General features: G+C 29.5%; 1 protein-coding gene across 2 annotated transcripts in view; it reads left to right on the top strand.

The window, feature by feature from the left end:
- Nucleotides 1–18,615, top strand: part of LOC127288445 (uncharacterized) — a 285,559-nt gene that overhangs the window by 19,243 nt on the left and 247,701 nt on the right. For both annotated transcript variants that reach the window (XM_051315905.1, XM_051315896.1), the window contains one exon: nt 14,063–14,157. In XM_051315905.1, coding sequence (XP_051171862.1) covers nt 14,064–14,157 — 94 coding nt within the window. In that variant the 5' untranslated portion in view covers nt 14,063. The remainder of the gene's footprint in view (nt 1–14,062; nt 14,158–18,615) is intronic.

Below are 18,615 nucleotides of genomic sequence, written 5' to 3'. Positions count from 1 at the left end.
GGAAATGAAAATGATCTCTCTCTCTCTCTCTGCTTGTGTGCGGATATTGTGTTATCAAGTTGGTTGATTCCGCGGGTTGTCGATTTTCATTATTGTCATTAGGCTGAAGTGATCTCTCGACGGTACACAAAGATTAAGGATCTCTTGCAAAGTGATGGAAGATGTGCGGGTGGGAGGTAAAGGGCATCTCCTTCACTTAATTAAGATATTAGGTTCGTTAGACTAATTTAATAAGCGTTTATCCTTGGTTGGTCCTCTCATACTCTCTCTCTCTCTCTTTCTCTCTCGTAAGTGTGTTTCGACTACTTTAGATTGTTATAAGGGGTTAAAAAAAAATTCCCGCCTTGAAAATTGAGAATTAATTCTTTATTTGCATCTCGTCACACAGCATCCATCTTGGATGAATTCTAAAACCTTTCTTTCTCTCTCTCTCTCTCTTTTCTACAAAGTGGAAGATATCTAACAGACAGTTATAAGTTGGATTACCATTCTTATTGGAAATCGAATATGGGAAAGACTGACGAGAATCGAAAACTCAACTCCTCTCTCTATCTTGTTAAATTCCCAATGCTTACCAGACATTTCAATAAATTATCGTTTCAATTTCACTCATTAGTCATAAATTAACAATGTGAATCTATACAATCTTATTCTATAACTTATGATTGATTAGCATTTTTAAGCATTATTCCTTTTTAAATATTTCATTAAAAAATGTCTCACTTTATATTAATGTGTTTCCTTAAATTTTCTTCTCTGCTCAGACAATCACTTATTAAATATGAATATATTTTTCGGTTTTTTGAAAGATAAATAACTTTTGAATACTATCACAGTTTTCTTTAGACTGAATATTATTACTGTCTAATTCTGAATTAGTAATAATTTTAAATTTGAATTAGTGACTTTTTGCTTTTGAATTAGTTAAATTTTACACAATTCGATAATAAACATTTTTTACTACTAATTAAATTTTACTAATTCGAAACTAAAAAATTTGTTTTACTATTAAATTTTACTAATTCAAAAGCAAAAAGTAAATCACTACTTTTAAATTAGTTAAAATTTTTACTAATTCTAGAGAATATATAAATTGTTTATATATAGGAAATTTTTTAGATAGGATATGTAAAAAAAAGGATTTTAATTTACATTCTCGTGTTTTTTTTCATCTCCATCACGTGAATAGAAAAGATTTGTTTAGTGAAAATGCTCTAGTAGAAATTCACGACTTTTTATGTTCGCTCTCTTTCTCTCTCTCTCTCACACTCTCTTTCCTACAATCTGAATGTAAAACACAGGCGAACGTAAAGATTTAAGTGCGATTGTTCCTTCCCATTTGCATTGTTATTTTCTACTTTTAATTATTACGCTTTTATTTTAATTTATTTATGAAAACTTTTAATTGCTCATTATTATACTATCAACCCTTTTAATGGTATATGTCGTTTAAAATGTATATCAACATTTTAAGTTATTTTTCCTCAATAATTTTTTTTCATGCTTCTAAAATAAACTATGTATTCAGTATTTTTTCATTTGGAAACAATTACTGATTAAAAAAAAATCTTTACGAATTTTGAATTAATAATATAAATTAATATTAATAAATAATAATAATATTTAATAGAAAAATATATTGTAGGAATAAAAAAAATTAAAAATACGTTTTTTCTCTTGTGTTAATTCACTTATATTCCATATTGAAAAAAGTTAGAAAATTCAATTTTATCAAAAAATAAACTGCCACTGAATTATAATTCAAAGTGAGTAGATAACTTTTGCTTTCGATACATTTAACATGTATATATACCTATATATATATACGTGTAAACATGTGAGTCGAATAAAAATCGACCTTGCGAGGTTCATCGTTTGATAAACTTTGTTCACAACCGATAAAAAGACGTAATAACGTTACGTATGTTTAATTGAAGTCTGATGACAATAATACTTCCCTGACCTCGTTTCTTTGGAATGTCTTTTAATTCCTCGTGCGGCATACATGAATCTTAATGACGCGTCGGCAAAAGCGTTTCTGAAAAGCGCACACGCAATTTTATAAGCTCCAAATCAATAAATAAATGCAAGTATTTAAAAATGAGTTAATAAACGTTACTTTATAATTAAGCTGTCAGTTATATAAATTACAATTAAATAATTATATAATAATATAAATAAATTATTAATTATAATAATTATTTATTTATTAAATCGTTAATAACAAGCTTATTTTATGTTTATTAATATTATTATTATTATTATTATTATTATTATTGTCATGTTTTTTGCACCTGCTTTTACAAAAGACTATTTTCAATGTCAAAGTAAACTTTTCCCCATCTCGTTCAAATATTGTAAAGTTGGTCGTCTGTGCAAAATGTTATCTTGTTATGAAATTGAAACAACAGTTGAGTGTAAACTGCACTCGAAAATTGCAAATCTCCTAAAAGCGGAAATGAAATTGGATTATTGTTTGTACAACAAAATAAAAAAAAAAAAAACAAAAAAAAAGCAAGCAATTTCATTGCGTACAAACTTTTTATATATTTTTCTAAATGGCATAAGTTTCTTTTTAAAAACTTGTAATATGTGAAAAAGTTTTCTATTGTAGAACTATTAACATCCACCAATTTTGTTAAGTAGGGTGAACGATTTTCGACTAAAATACCAACCCTCCTCTCTCACCCTATGTATAAAAGATTAGAGAGTTCACGTGAATAAATTGTCGGTTGAAATGAAACTGAAGGAAATTGCAATAGCAAATGTAATTTAATTAAAGCACTTCCTCTCTTTCTCTCTCTCTCTTTTTCTCTCCCCCTTCTCTTTCTCTCTTCAATCGGATCAGCAGCTTTCAAAAAGTTGTTCTGCCCTTTGTATTTTCCTTAAAAGAATCCTTATATCAAACGAGGCAAATATAAATTAAAAATTCCTCACGAGATATTTAAAATTCGGAAGGTAATTTTTTTTTCAATATATTGTTATTCGATACAATAATTTTTTTAGCGATCATTCTGGTATTTGCCAAAAAAAAGAAACATGTTTTTTTTTGGTTGCAACAAGCCAATTATGGTTGTAGTGATTATTTTTTTTTTTTTGCAGCGAACGGAAATTAACAAACGATGGGTATAATTTGCGCGCAGAAAGAGAGAGAGAGCAGCCGATTTTATATATATATGTGTTGGAAGCTGAATTATTTTTCATGGAAATTAAAAAGGATGAAGGATAGCCGAACGTTTTAATAGCAGCTTTAATTTCACAGTCAAGAGAGTGAAATCGTTATAATGTGAAGCCGCATGCATATACACACATGCGAGACCAACAACCGGATTCCGAAGGTCCTGGTGTTGTGCTGCTGTTGCTCCTGGTGTGAGATGGTTTTTGATATACATCAGCCGTGCCTACCGGTTTCTGCGATGTTGTTTTTGTCACGAGAAACGATCATCTCTCTCTCTCTCTCTTTCTTCCCCCTTTCGTAAATGCAAATGTAGATTACGAGCCACAGACTCTTGCGATGATGTTAGATGATTCAGTGCATCGAGATAATTCTGATCGCGTGTTGCAATCTTCCGCTGTAAAAAAAACCAGTCTTTTTTCTTTTTTTCCAAACATATATATCTCATTCAAGATTTGACAACGATTATTATCAATAAATATATACATATATTTAATTGAGGTCTGCCTATATATAAATATACACTGAAAAAAATTTATTTGATTATAAAAAACTGTTTTTAAACCAAATAATTTTCATTTGAATTAAATATAAATTTTATTTGAATCAATAATTTTTTGTATTTGAAACATAACATTTTAATTGACTCAAACAATTTAATTATTTAATACAAATAAATAAGTAACAGATTATTTAAATCAAATAATTTTTTTTCAGTTTATAGATATACCGACATAAATCTCAATTAAGGGAAAAAAATAGAAAATGCACGAATATTGCACAGTCTCGAGAGATTTGCGCAACAATATTTTTATTTAAAATAAATTAAATCATTATGGGAAACATGAGATGGAAAATTCTCTATTACTCCACATGAAGCATGTGCACAAACAGCAATGAGTTCATTTAATGAGAGATTGTGATATTTATACTGTGTATACGTTCAGCCTCAGAAAAGGGAGAAAAAAAATTACTTTCCACATCCTTTTTTTTAAATCTTTTCAAATTTTTCATCTCCAATTCGTATTTTCTAAAGAATGTTTTTTTAAAACCAGATTTTCTCTTTGATAATATAATATTTTACTATTATATAATTATGTTAAAAAATAATATAATAAAAATATAATAGTTTCTCTAAAGAAATTAAATCAATTATTTTCCGTACTTTATTTTTAAATCACAATTTTTTACAATTACACAGAAAAAAAACCGAACTCATTTTTGCTGTATCTTATGAGATCTGCATCAAAATGAGTTAACAGACAACTTCACATTACTCAAAATTCGTTGAATTTGATTAGTGTGTCGTATTGGATTTAGTGGCTATAAGCAAATGTTTCATATTAGATAATGAATAATTTTCAATTTTAAAAATTTGTAAAATTCTAATGAAATATATAAAAAAAATATATTGTAATATATTATGTGAAAAAATGAGTATAAAAAACGATTGTCCCGGGGAAAAATAAAGCCGAGTCCAAAAAATATTTGGATTTGTCGCGTTTCACGAGAGAATATAATCCACATGAAACAATTCTTGCTGTATAATACAGACATATAGGTGTAATAAAAGCGAAGTCTGAACAAAGCGCGACACTTTTTTTTTTTTATTTCCGTTTGAAAAAGTTGCATCAGCGATGTTTAAAAATAAATGACACGTCGAGTACGCGATACGATCTTTACCATTGCGAGCAAAAAAAGAAAAAAAAAGCGAAGATAACTATTGCATTTAGAGTGAGAGTTGATCAACAGATAAATATAGCGCATTCAAACTTGCTTTCCTATCAGTTATTTCACTCCCCCAACCAACCATCAATGAAAGTTGTTTACGTACATGAAAAAAGATTGATATTCGAAAAAGTAAATTAATTAAGCCTCCCACTGAGAAAATGACCCCTTTTTTGGAATAGAAGAAAAAAAACAAGAAAAAGAATAAAGGACTCCCTTTTTGAATGTGCGACCACTGTAATATAGAGTATTCGCCCACTAACGAATAAACGTTTGATTATCCTGCTGAGTTTCACTCCAATCAAGTAAAGTGGCCAGACAGAACATTTTTTCCGCTTAGCTGCGAATATTGCACGCATACTACAAAACCACTATCACTATACTATTTCGACTCGTTTTTCCCTCCGCCCCCGTTCACGTGAACTCAATTGCCTCGAACTGTTGATACAACTTCTCTTTCTCTTGATAAGAAAAAACTTGTCTGATAAAGAGACAGAGAAGCCAATAATCTGAAACACAATGAGACTTGATTTTATTTGATATTCATTTATTGCCATGAGTCAAGCGCGACGACGACAACGACGACGTCAATCAGGTTACACAAACAATTGCGATTTTAAATTGAGAATGAGCTTAATATTTCGTTTACAAAACTATTTTTTGTTAGATGTAATTTTTTAGAAAATAGTCTTTTTTTGACAGTAATTTACAATGACGAAAAGATTTTTTTTCTTTAATTTTTAACTTAAATTTAGAGTATATAATTTAATTAAAAAATTTTTTTGTAAAAAGTATTTGTATTTTCTTTAAGAAAATAAATTTCAATGAAAAATTCCTGGTACTTTATATATGTATATACATTTCGAGGTATTTTAATAAAATCCGTTATCTGCCTTCTTTCAGCGTCGAGAGTGACATTATAGATTCCCCACTGTATTTTTTTTATCAACACCAGTTGATACTTTTTTTCGCTCCCCTCCCTTTTCTCTCGAAAAAAAAATTCAAAAATGATTATAATACAGACAAGGTATATAACTGTTTATGAATAAAAGTTGATTTTTTTTCATGTGTATAATATAGTGCGTTTTAAAGATAAAATGCACATTTCTGATTAGATAAAAATGAAGAAAGTGTACAATATTGATGCTAAAAGTTGACTGGCAGAGCAATTTCGCGGTCGTATGTGTATGTATGTGTCTTTATCGAGAGATCCAACATCTGCAATATCACACACACACACATACACTTATATATATAAACGGGAAGTATCGTTCTTTATCAACGCTTAAGTCACCCCCTCGAGTATCGCTCTTTTGTCGCTTTCAGTCACGTGATGCGGTAAGATCGAACGATATTTTGGCAACCACCGGCTATTTTCCCCGAGACGAAATTGAAGGGCCTGAGGGTGAATCGTGCGAGCATACAATGACATCATATATACGGGGTGTTCACTTTGTCACGTACGGTGTGTGTATCTTTCTTATCATCAAAGGCGGAAAATCTGCTCTCGAAAAGCTCGCGTCGTTTTTCGAATCAAATTTGCCGCTTCCGTTGGAATACGAATTCTCACTCCCACCTCTCTCCCTTCTTTTTATTCCTCCATCTCGTCACCCTTCGGATAAGATTATAATCGCTTGAAAATGTTCACTTTCGCGCCATCTAAAGAATATTCCAATATGCCGACAAATTTAATATTATCTTCCCATTTTTAAATAAATCTTTTTATATTTATTTCTTTTTTATTATTTTGTATTTATTTACTAAATATTTATTGGTTTTTTCAAATATTAATATTAACTTTTCATAAGAAATATCCTGTAAGTTTTAAATTAAACTAAAGAGTTAAATGAAAAATTTAACCCTGCGAGAATCGAACCTCAGACCTATGACCTGCGAGACCTAACCTGAACGCTTTAACGACCGGGGCTACCGAACCGAACACTGGAAAAAAATTTATTTGATACAAATGATCGACTATTATCAAATATTTATTTGTATCAAATAATTATTGAGATGGTATTTGTTTCAAGTACAGAAATTATTGGTTCAAATACTTAATATTAATAGTTGAAATATTTAATTCGAACAAAAATTATTTGGTTCAAGTAAATATTTATTTGATAATAGTAACCGATTATTAAAACCAAATAATTTTTTTTCCAGTGAATTTTTTTTGTTTTTTATTCAGTTATTTATCGAGGAATTAAAACTTCAAATTCATTTAATTGTATACAATAAAAGTTTTCAAATTTTGATTATACATCAATTTAAGGGGCGAATTCCCTAACAGATTTCACCTGCTCGAAAATTTCACCTGTTCATTTCTAAGAGCTTTATTGCACCAAGGAATATTTTGCCAATATTTCGAAATAAAGTTCAATAGAGAATAACTAGTCTTTGAAGCAATATATATATATATCAATAGTTAAAGTTCGTATTTTGATGATTGCCCAAAACGGAGAGTTGTTGTCAGTCTGTTGATATTATTGTCTAGGGGCCTTAGGGCAAGTCACATTGGGGTGTACGACCACAATGAGAGATATTAAGCTTTCTATTTACGTCCTAAGTCAACAAGGCATGGAATTTCGCTTTATTACTGGTATGGACAGATTTTGGGTGTACTTCGTCATGAATGTTCACCCCCGCCCTATATATATATATATGCTTTTTGTTTATTATATGTATATACGTAAACACACATATACTTAAAAGGGATTTATGTCTCTTCATTTTTATCGTATTTTGCCTTCTACATATATACCAAAAAAAAAAGATTTAATGAGAAATCCCTGTTTTTCAAAAAAAAAAAAAAAATTACGTGACTAAAATCGTTTATAAAGGGGAAAAATCACGTTGTGTTATAAAAGGTTTACCACTTTTCGACTTAGAAAACCCAACACGCGCCTCTATGAGTGTAGCCAAAGGCACTTGGAACTTTTTTTTTCACCGCTTGACCCCTTAATCTTCCAATGATTGATTTTGATGAAAGCCCTTGAAAATTGTGTGTGAGAAAGAGGTATGATGAATTATTCTTTTTCTTGTATAAAGAGGTACGTGATCACTTTTTTATTAAAGGGATATTATGCCAGTTTTACATTATCGTTTTCCTTTCAGTATTCCTAGAGACTAGTAGAGACTACTAGAGATAACTAGAGACAACTAGAGATCACTAGATTAGAGGTACTCTATGGGGACAAACAAAATCCTTTTTTGCTATCAAGTTTTCCCTCGATTAAAATTATCATTTCAAATTGTATATATGTAAAGTTTCTTTCGGTATGGAGGGGGAGGGAATTTCTATATAGTAAAATCGGATAATTACACAAACTATATTCTATATGTATATGTATTTTGAATTTGCATTAAGTATTCGCACACCTCAGGAATTCCACATTACAAGGTCATAATTCTTCTGTTTATGTGTTTTGCTACCAGCAAACCAAAGCATTTAATGCAAATCAGTCCCATTTGTGTTAGAGAGTAAAGGCATAATTTATGAATGTTCACATTTGATCGTAATTCTAGAAGGTAGAAATGGTTACACGCTGGATTAAATGTATGTACAAATTAAAAACAGTAATCACGTAAACCGTTAGTTTTCGTTTTTCTCCTTTTTTACAATTTATATACATATTTGCTCTTATTTTTCACTGGTAGAAAAAAATTTTATTTGTATAATTTTATTTTTTTTGTATAGGAAAAAAATTTGCCTAAAGGAACAAAAGTTAATTATTATTTTTATCAGCTATCAAAAATTACTATCCATATGAATTTTTGACAGTTGATATTGTTAATAGTCTTTTATTTTCAATTGTTTTTTTTATAGAACGAACAAAAACTAAAATGAAAAATAAAATGGTAGTGAAATATTAAAAATAAAACTATTTTAAATTATAAAATTGCATAGATTTTTTTAAAATAAATGAAAACTTATATTAAATTCGAGAAAAGGTTTGGGAAATCAGTCGCAAAAATATCTAAAATTTCAGTCAATTTTTTTATACTGATCAAACGCTTAAAGAAACGTTTGGAATATTCAATATATGGTGTTATTGACAATAAAGTTTTACTCACAATGAAATTTTCATTGTTTGCAATCGTATAAGAAGTTATTGTCACTGAAAAGCAGTGAAATTTTCACTGTTTTAGAGTTGAGTTTACTGATCACATTAAGTCAAATCTGAATTTAAGTTGAGATTAAATTTTCAAATTTGAATCATTAGTAGTTAAAAAAAAACCTCAGTACAGGTGAATTTTATTGTCAATTTTTTATTTAAATTGTAGTTTACGTTTTTTGTAGGTTTAAGAAAATGGTAGTTTAAATTTTTGTAGCTTCAACAAAATGGTAGTTTAATCTAATCGTAGTTTTACCCAAAAGTAGTTCAATCCAAAAGTATTTTAATTCATTAGTAGTTTAACCCAATAGTAGTTTAATCCCACTGTAGTTTAATTCACTTGTAGCCTAATCGAAAATAATTTTATCCAATAGTATTTTCAAATCAGAGATAGAATTCAAACTAAAAATACAATTTTTAATTATATTATTTTTTCAAAAAGTATAGCAAAGCTAAAAAAGAACCACCTTTTACTGACTCTTATTAATTTTTTAATTAATATTCATTATATTGTAAAATCGATTTGTCGCTAAAGATCTAAAGATGGGGTTGAGGGTAAAGGGGGTGAGGGGGGGTTAAAGGGAGATTATACTCCATTACATAATATAATGGTTTAAGGGTATATACCCAAAGCGTCCAACATAATATCGAGCTTGGAAAATCCACTTATATTTGCGGATAGTTAAAAATAATGAATTGATAAATATTAATTTCTTGCGAGAAAATTAACGCGAACCGCGCGTATATATATATACAGTCATGTACATGGCGTTAATGTAATTACTTTTTCAAATAATGAAAATAAGATGTTTTCTTGGGTTTTCTTTTCATTTTTCTTAAAAACTAATTTAGGGAATTATAATAGAAAAATATTTGTTTTTAAAATTGTTTTTTGTATTAATAATCAGACGTTTCATTTTTAAAATAAAATATTTTTTTTTTTATTATTGAGAGATGGAATATTTTTTTCGTCTAAAGGGTACATTAGAGAATGGGCGTGTAATATAAGGGTTGATTGTAAAGTGAAATGATGAAAGCATTAAGTCTGGATGGAAACCTCAAACCAAGAAGGAAGTTGATATGAATTTGTTTCCCCGTTAATGAGAAAATACCCCCGTTGCATGCACAAGAAGAGAGAGAGAGAGAGAAACTGAGAGAGAGGTTCTCTCCCGACATCCGCAAACGTTCACCGCGAGATAATCTCATTGTCCTCTAAATGCTAGAGCAAATAATTGGACCTAGGATAATATTATCGTAGGCGCGTACTTAGGTTGGTACTTGGTGCATAGTGCAATAAGTTCCATCGTCGTCGTCGTCTTCGTTGCAAAGCTTTCGCGTAGAAATACATGCTGTATATATGTATATGTATGTATATATGCCGAATATAGTAGTAGCAGGTAGCGCAGATGTTTTAACTGCTAGGTATCGTTTAATTAGTCATCATCCAGGGTAATCTCCGTATTCGAATAGGGAAGGGTAACGAGTCTACTTGGTACTACGCGGCAGGTCTGAACTTGGTTCTAATCGGAGATAAATCAATAATTCGCTTAGTGCGACTCGAGGTAAAGGTTATATGCATTCGTTAACGCGCGTTCCTTCATTCCAATTTACAAAATCGACTAGTGACTGTATCGCTATATATGAACGTTCATGTTAAATTTCATTATAACTTTCAGTATAATTTCCACTTTACGTTAATTAATTGTAAAATGTAAGTCTTGCACTTTAAGGTATGAGAGAAAAAACTTTTTTTTAAGTTTTAACAAAAAGTTTTTCATATTAAATAATTTTTAGTTTTATACTAAATCATTAGTATTTGTTTTGATTTTCTATTGCATTTTTTCGTTGTGAAAAAAAATGTCCAATTGTGTCAGGATTCGAACACACGACGCATAAGTTGCCTCGCAGTTTTCGATGCCTTAACGACTGCGACCATCTCGAAATTTAGAAATACGAATCAGGTATATTTTTCTATCAAGCTTTAAATCTATTTTTAAAAAAACGAAAATATTTTTAATTTAGAAATTATTTGTAAAAATTGTTTCAAAATACAATTTTCGTCGGGAAAAATTTTATAAACTGTTTCTTTTTAAGTTTTAATATAAAAAAAAGAAGTCTTTTAAGAAGTTGTCAGTAAAAAGAAAAAAGGTCAACATATACACATTTAATGAGAATTTTACGAGGTCTCATATTTTCCGTCAAAGTGTTGATTAACTCTTATATTAGAAAAAATCTCGATGTGAAATGAGAAGTCAATTAATTACTGTTTATTAAAATATTATTAAAAACGTTAAAATATTTATTAGATGATATCACCTTTTTTTTATGGTTCATTATTACTTGCATAAAAAAATATTAATATTTAAAAAACATGAAAGAAAATGGATTTTTTTTTCATTTTTTAATATTTGAAAAAAAAATTAATTTTCCCAGTAATATAAAAAAAAATGTTTATTGTATTTCCTTAATGGGAATTTATTTTCTCTTTTATTTTATAATACGTGATACATATATATCTATCTATGTAGACAATTGCTCTATTTATTATGTTTCAAGACCCTTATTTTTTACTTTGTAAAATTTTAGTGCCCTTTGTTCATTGCAGTCATTCATTTAATTTGTTAAAACATTTTAATTCCCTGTGTGCTTCTTTCGTGTAAAGCAACATTAATTCCTTACTGAGCTTCACAAAGTTTTCATGAAAAGCCTTTCTTTCTTTTATTTTTGCGCTCAATTAAGTCAACTTGTAGTAAATGCCATTTCAACGAGAAAGGAAATTCATTTATTTAAAATTATTATTTTTATATTATGAAGTTGGAAAAAAATATTATTATTAAAAAAAAAATAAGTTTATTTATTCAAACATACGGGCAAATGCCCATTAAGTTAATAATATTTATTATTATTATTATTATTATTAAATCATTGAATAATTATTATTTAAAACCAACTGAATAATAAAATGGTTAAAATTTTTTTAAGTTAATTAACTTTTTTATAGTGTTTTGTCAATTATAAAGTGAAATTGATATATAACATTTAAATAAATAAAATTTAACGTTGTTTCGGAGTGGTACATTTGTATATATAGACACATTTTATATTGAAATGTTCTATGGATACATGTATATAAATTTGTAAAAGCGCTGAAGTGCGTATCATCTGCTTTCATGGTCGATTGAAAACGCCTGTTAATTATCGGCGCGGGCAATTGATTAACAATCGTTGAACCCTACAAGGAAGAAGGGTTCTCTTTCACCCCAAAAACCACTGCCCCTTTCCATTGTTATCTCCACTTTTGTGTATAGTCCTTGCACGTGTACATGAAGTATTTCTAGTCAGGATTTATAGCGATGTGCTCTCTCGTACAAACACACATATACGTATATTTGCACACATTTTCTTCAAAAACATTACTTATATATATACATACACACACAAGACATTGCCCTTTAGTGAATGCTTATATAAAGGGATGATAAATTACAAAAATGCCAATATAAATTCACAATATATAAATATAAATGTGTGTGTGTGTAGATTTTCCCAATTTTCTATTATAACGTTTTGTAATTGCACAAATTTAATATACCGTACGTATTTTTCTCGTTACTATTCTCTTAGGGGTTTTCCCCTTTTAATTTGATATATTGAGTAAATCCTTTGAGGCGAAAAAATTTTTTCTTTTCATTATTTAAAATAACATCTACATTAAAGAAGTGGATATTTTTCCCTCTTTATTTTCGCATTCTACTTTCATTTTTCATTCCATATATTTTCTATAAAAATAAATTGGGAAAAAAATGACACTTCTTTTTTTAATCAAAAAGATGTAAATTTTATTTTTTACAACTTGAAGAAAAAATTAATAATTGAAAATTTAAAATAAACATTCTTGTAATGTAGTTAGGAACGTGTCTTCATACCAAAAATAGAGTTCATCATCATGTTAAAAAAAAGTAATCCCTCCCTTGTCACTATAACTAATTGAAATTTAATATCGAAATCCCAATTTACATATTAATAATAGCAGTATAAGGACAAACAAAGTCTGATTAAAGGTAAAAACCATCGTTAAAAGTGTATAGGTATACTCACAAAATGAATATGTCGAGAGAAAATAAATTATAATTTTTTAATTTCAAAAAGAAGATAGATTTAATAATTTAATTTTAAAATAATTTACAAACGTAAATAATAAATTAAAATTTTTTGGTATACTTATTAAGTAAATAGCGGTACTTAATTATTTCATTAGAAAATGTACCGATAAAAACAAAAAAATATCATTGCATAATGGTAAATATTCCCATACTGTATTGTAATATGTACTATACCTAGTAAGATAAAATATACTCGTTTTTAATTATTTGCCTACTAAAAGTACCGAAAAATCCAAATATTACAAAAGTATGGTAAAGATTACAAGAATGTATTGTAATATATATTATTCCTACTGTAGGATAAAATTTGCTTTGCTGTATAGTAAAATTTACTTTGGTAAAGATTATTATTGTAACCAAAATATCATAGCAGAATGGTAAATATTCCCATACTGTTTTGTAATATATATTATACCCACTGTAGGATAAAATGTACTCGTTCATAATTACTTGCCTACCAAGAGTACCGATAAAAATCCAAATATTACAAAAGTATGGTAGAGATTACAATAATGTATTGTAATATATGTTATTCCTACTGTAGGATAAAATTTTCTATTCTGTATAGTAATATTTACTATAGTAAACATTGCCATAATGTATGTGAATATACAATCTTTCTTTTATTTAAAAAAAAAATTAAATTTCAAGAAAAAATTCTGAAACAAAGAAATACTGAATTACATTTCTAATTATAATTTAATAGTAACTTTTCTTTTTGTTTTATGTATTTTGTATAAATTCCCCGAAACCCTTTTTTACTAACCCCCTTTCACGTACGACGATATTTATTTGCACGTGCAAAAAAAAAAAAAAAAAAAAAAAGATAAAAGTGAAAATGTGTATAGGTTGTGAAAAATTCGCGAATGTTTGTGTTTCAGAATGCAGGGAGTGGCGTGTCGGAAAGGGTGGTGGTTCACCATTCTATGGACGGCGTCGGTAGCTGTGCTGTTAGCCGGACTACCCCTCGCAAACGGTGAGTCACTTTTACTATAATACTTACCGCTTAGGTTCCGTGCACTGGAAGCTACAAGCAAACCCTCTTCCCCCCTTTCTCTCTCTACTCTTTCGCCACATCCCAGTCCGTTCGCCGCGATATGGTGTGCGCACAAGGTCGGACGCTTTTTTGGGGTATGAGAGAGAGAGAGAGAAAGAGAGGGTTGGTTGGAAATTTCGTGGATTCCGCCATAAGCGGGGTCAAGAGGAAGGGGGAGGAGGAACGGTTTTCCGAGCAAATATGGTAACGGTATAACCGCTCGAGAGAGAGAGAAAGCGTTCCGGTATTTCGATAATTCATTTATCCGGGTTCATGTATGCACCATCATTGATCCGGATGCCGATTTCTTTCTCGGTCTATCTACAGTAGAGAGGTAAAAGGGGTTTGGGAGGGTAGGATAGAGTTTCATGGAGGCGAGAGAGAGAAAGAGGAAAAAAAAGTAGATAGAGGCTATTTGCTGCAGTTGAGATATATATAGAAACAGACAAAATTTCTCCTAGAGTAATTGCCTTATTACTAGAGCCGATGGAGGCAGGTGCATTTCTCGATACTTCACATTTTCTAGCATTGATACATACATACACATACAACCCAAGTGTCGAGATTTGATTTATAAACGATGGGATCGCGCTCTCTCGGAAAGCGGTTTCAAATTCCAACATGAGCGAGGATATTGAGCAGGCTTTGCACGAGATATCGTGGGGTATTTGCTCCATTGTAAAGCCTATATACCATACGTGAAACTTTTATATATTATTTTTCTCTATAGCCCAAGAGAAAAATTTTTCTCTCCACTATACAATTTCTGTTTTTCTTTCTTTATTTCTCTTTATTTTTTATTTCTTGATGAATCGCCATCTGATTAATTTTGTTACGTTGCGTTTTCGTGCTATTACTTTCCACTAGTGGTTTTGCACTTTTATCTCGATTGTATGTGCGCGCGGCAAGATCTAACAAGGGGATAAATGTTTTCTACACTCGTTAAAAAGGAAAAGGAACGCTGGAGAAAAATTGATTGTTCACTTATGTGGTGTTCCTTTTTTTTTTATATTATTATGTCGAGAGACGATAATAATTTTACTTTCCTTGGACAAATGTCACTTTCCGCACCTTTTGTAATCAATTCAAATGTCTGCAAGTTGTTTGCATAATATATTCGAATTACACGTTGTTTATTTAAAAAGTAGAAAAGGCAATTCTAATTTGTACACGGAGAAAAATGATTTTTCTTAATATAGAAGAAGCAAATTTTTTGCTCGTCTAACAAATCTGATTTGTTGCAATACACTTTTTGTAAGTCCAACAAACCTGGTTTGTACGTCTTACAATTCGAATTTGTTGTAATAACAGAGAAAACAAAAAATTTGTTTTTATGACAAGCCGGATTTGTTATATTAAAAATCCGGATACGAAGTTTTAGTGATTCGGAATCAGAACAAGAATTTAATAAAAAAAAATAGTTTTGTAGTTTTAAATCCTTTTGGATTACTGCATGGCAAGTACAACTGAAAATCCTTTACAGATGTACAAAAATTAATCCTCTTGCGATTTTCAGTTTGATGCTTTTGCTATAATCACTATGTAAATGTTTGTAATCCTTTTGTAAACCAACAGATTTTGGTTTGTTGTGTAACATTCTGTTATATTTTATTCAAAACATACTAATTAATTTCTTCTAATTTTCTTCCGCTTTGTGTTATAGGTTTAATTTTAACAAATAGACAACAATCTAAAATCTTTATAGATTATTAAGTACCCTAAATCCAAAATCTGTACAGATTAATAAGTATCATAAACTGTACAGCAGATTTTTGTTATTTTTTTCCCTCACAAATCAAATAAAAATTTTTGTTTTTGATGCTATTAGAATGGAATTGTACAAATCTAAAAGATTTGTTTTGTTTAAGACAATTTAACTTTCTCAGCTGCAACAAGTAATCGAATTGATTGTCTATAGGAGCGAGCCGCGGGAGAATGAAGATCAATGCTCGACGATTTGGTGTTCCCTTTAGCGCTTTAATGAAATAAAAGAAGCAGTATAGCTTTTAAAGAAAAAGGCTCTTGCCTTTTTCATTTATATATATACACACCGTTCTGACAACAATTCTGAACATAATCAATGTAAATTGCACTTTCATTTTCAAGAGTGTACAAAAAGTACTTTGAAGTTTTTTTTTTTTTTTTTTTTTATTTACGGAAGTTGAAGGAGGTTGCTGCTCTCGCGACCAATGAGGTTACATCGACCTGAGGCCCATTAGCGAATATGTATAGATATATATTGTATATATAGTGAGAGAGGGTTATTCAGAAGAAGTTTTGTGAGAGAAGAGAAACGAGAGGCGTAGTTTTTCGTTCGTTCGTCGCCTCCAGGGCTAACTAGCGTTACTGCCAATTATATGCAGCCTCTGTTGAAGCTATACCTCTTCAACATCAACCCTCTTATCTCTCTCTCACTCTCTCTCTCTCTCTCCATTCCCCTCCTTTCTTTACATTGTATCCATTCCATTTACCTACCAAAGATTTCATTCACACGCCTGTTCATTCAGTGGCCCGTTCATTTATCCGATAAGTTCGCTAGCTGCGGATATGCTGAATAAGCGCAAATTAATCCCAGCTTTATTGAGGTTAACACCACCAGCAGCATTTCTACGAACAGATGAAAATCATGATGACTACCATAGATTTGAATATTTTTTATGTCCCTTTTTTTTGCCCCTTTCTTTTTTTGCACATACAGAGGACAAAAAGCAATCATATATGTGCTTAGGAAGATATGCGATTCTTTTGTCTTTTCGATGAAGAGCATATCGAGGAAGGACACTTTTTTTTGTTTATTCGGAAAGTACTCATTAAAAGGAGTGTTTCTTTTTTTTCCATTTTTTCTCTGTTTCCTTCTTTTACTTCTTTAAAATCGAGGGAGTATTTTAAATCTTTCTGAAATATTTTAGCTTTCGCGCGGTAAAAGTAGGTCGAACATATATAAGAACTTAGTGATTTGAAAGCTTTATTGACAGAAGCATATATTTTGGTATTACGAAACAGTATGTTATGTGTTATATACGTTATATTTCTAGAAGAAAAATGTAAATTTCTTTTGATGGATTTTATTCGTGTTTGTAACCTCGATAGAGTAGTTTTTTTTATTACTTTTTGGCATTTAAGTGCTTTTGTGTAAAGTTTCCTTTTGGGTTTTGTTTCATTTAGTGATTATTCCAAAAGTATTTAGAACTAATAAATTATTCTTTTATTAAATTCTTGTTTTTTGATATTAAATCACTAAAACTTAATTATTTGATTTATTTAACATTTTCTAAATACAGGGAGAGAAAGAAATTATTAAATCTAATAACTGGATTTTTAATATAGAATTAAAAAATCTTTTTTGTCGTGAAAACAATTTTTTTTGTTTTCTGAACAATTTCAAATTGTTGGACGAACAAAAAATTTGTAACAAACCAGATTTTTTAGTTCTATATTAACAATCGGATTATCAGTATAACAAACCTTTCACCGTCTACCACAATTAATGAAAAGTTTTTATTTGAATAATATTGTACATTGTGTCTGTATTTTAGAATACTTTTTACAAAAATCTGCTTTAAAAATGAAATGAAATTTGTAAATGCAAAAAATATCACAAAAGGTTTTTGTTAAAATTTAACAACAATATTTTTTCCCCAAACATATCTATTTCTGTAAAAAAAATTTTTTCTTTTTATTATACGATTGTTTTTGTTTTATTATTTCAAAATTGATGTTGTAGACGAGCATGTAACTTGATTTAAAAAGAAACATTTTTTTTTTACTCAATTTAATTGGATATTTTTTTTAATGAAATGTTGATAAATATGGTATTTTTTCGTTCGGATAACAAATAACATAACTCCCGCTCAAGAAATAATGATTCCAAAAAAAAAAAAATTTTCCTCAGCATATTTTTTTTTTGAGAAATATTATGTTTTATAAACGGATTATGTTTACCGATTAGTATCGTTGTCTCAAAAAAATACTCAGGGGTGAAAATTTGTATAAGTAAATTTATAAAATCGCAATGAAAGTTTAGAGCTTTTTTTGCATTTGCAAAATAGACGAAAGATCAGCATCTTTTCTTGTGACTGAAATAACTTTTTTTTTTTGTTGGAATGGAAAAAAAGCGGTAAAATGGGTTTTTTTCTCTCTCTTTGAAGAGAAAAGAGGAATCAGATAAGTAAGTTGGAAGCATTTTGATAAGTTTTTATTATTATATATATGTATTTTTTTATGTGTAAACTGCATCGGAAATGTAGAAATGTTGCTTTTTGTGTTCAAAGGGCGTTACAGACTTATCACTATGTGTCGAGTCGCGTATAAGAGGAGAAAGAAAAATAACTATAAAGCACGGACACCCTGACCATGCAATGTTATCTCTCCCACGACCGCCATTCTCTCCTCTCTCAC

The sequence above is a fragment of the Leptopilina boulardi genome, unplaced genomic scaffold (genome assembly GCF_019393585.1).
Source record: "Leptopilina boulardi isolate dan_hultmark-lab unplaced genomic scaffold, ZJU_Lbou_2.1 LbouV2_123, whole genome shotgun sequence".
Taxonomy (NCBI): domain Eukaryota; kingdom Metazoa; phylum Arthropoda; class Insecta; order Hymenoptera; family Figitidae; genus Leptopilina; species Leptopilina boulardi.
This window is presented reverse-complemented; position numbering and strand designations above follow the sequence as displayed.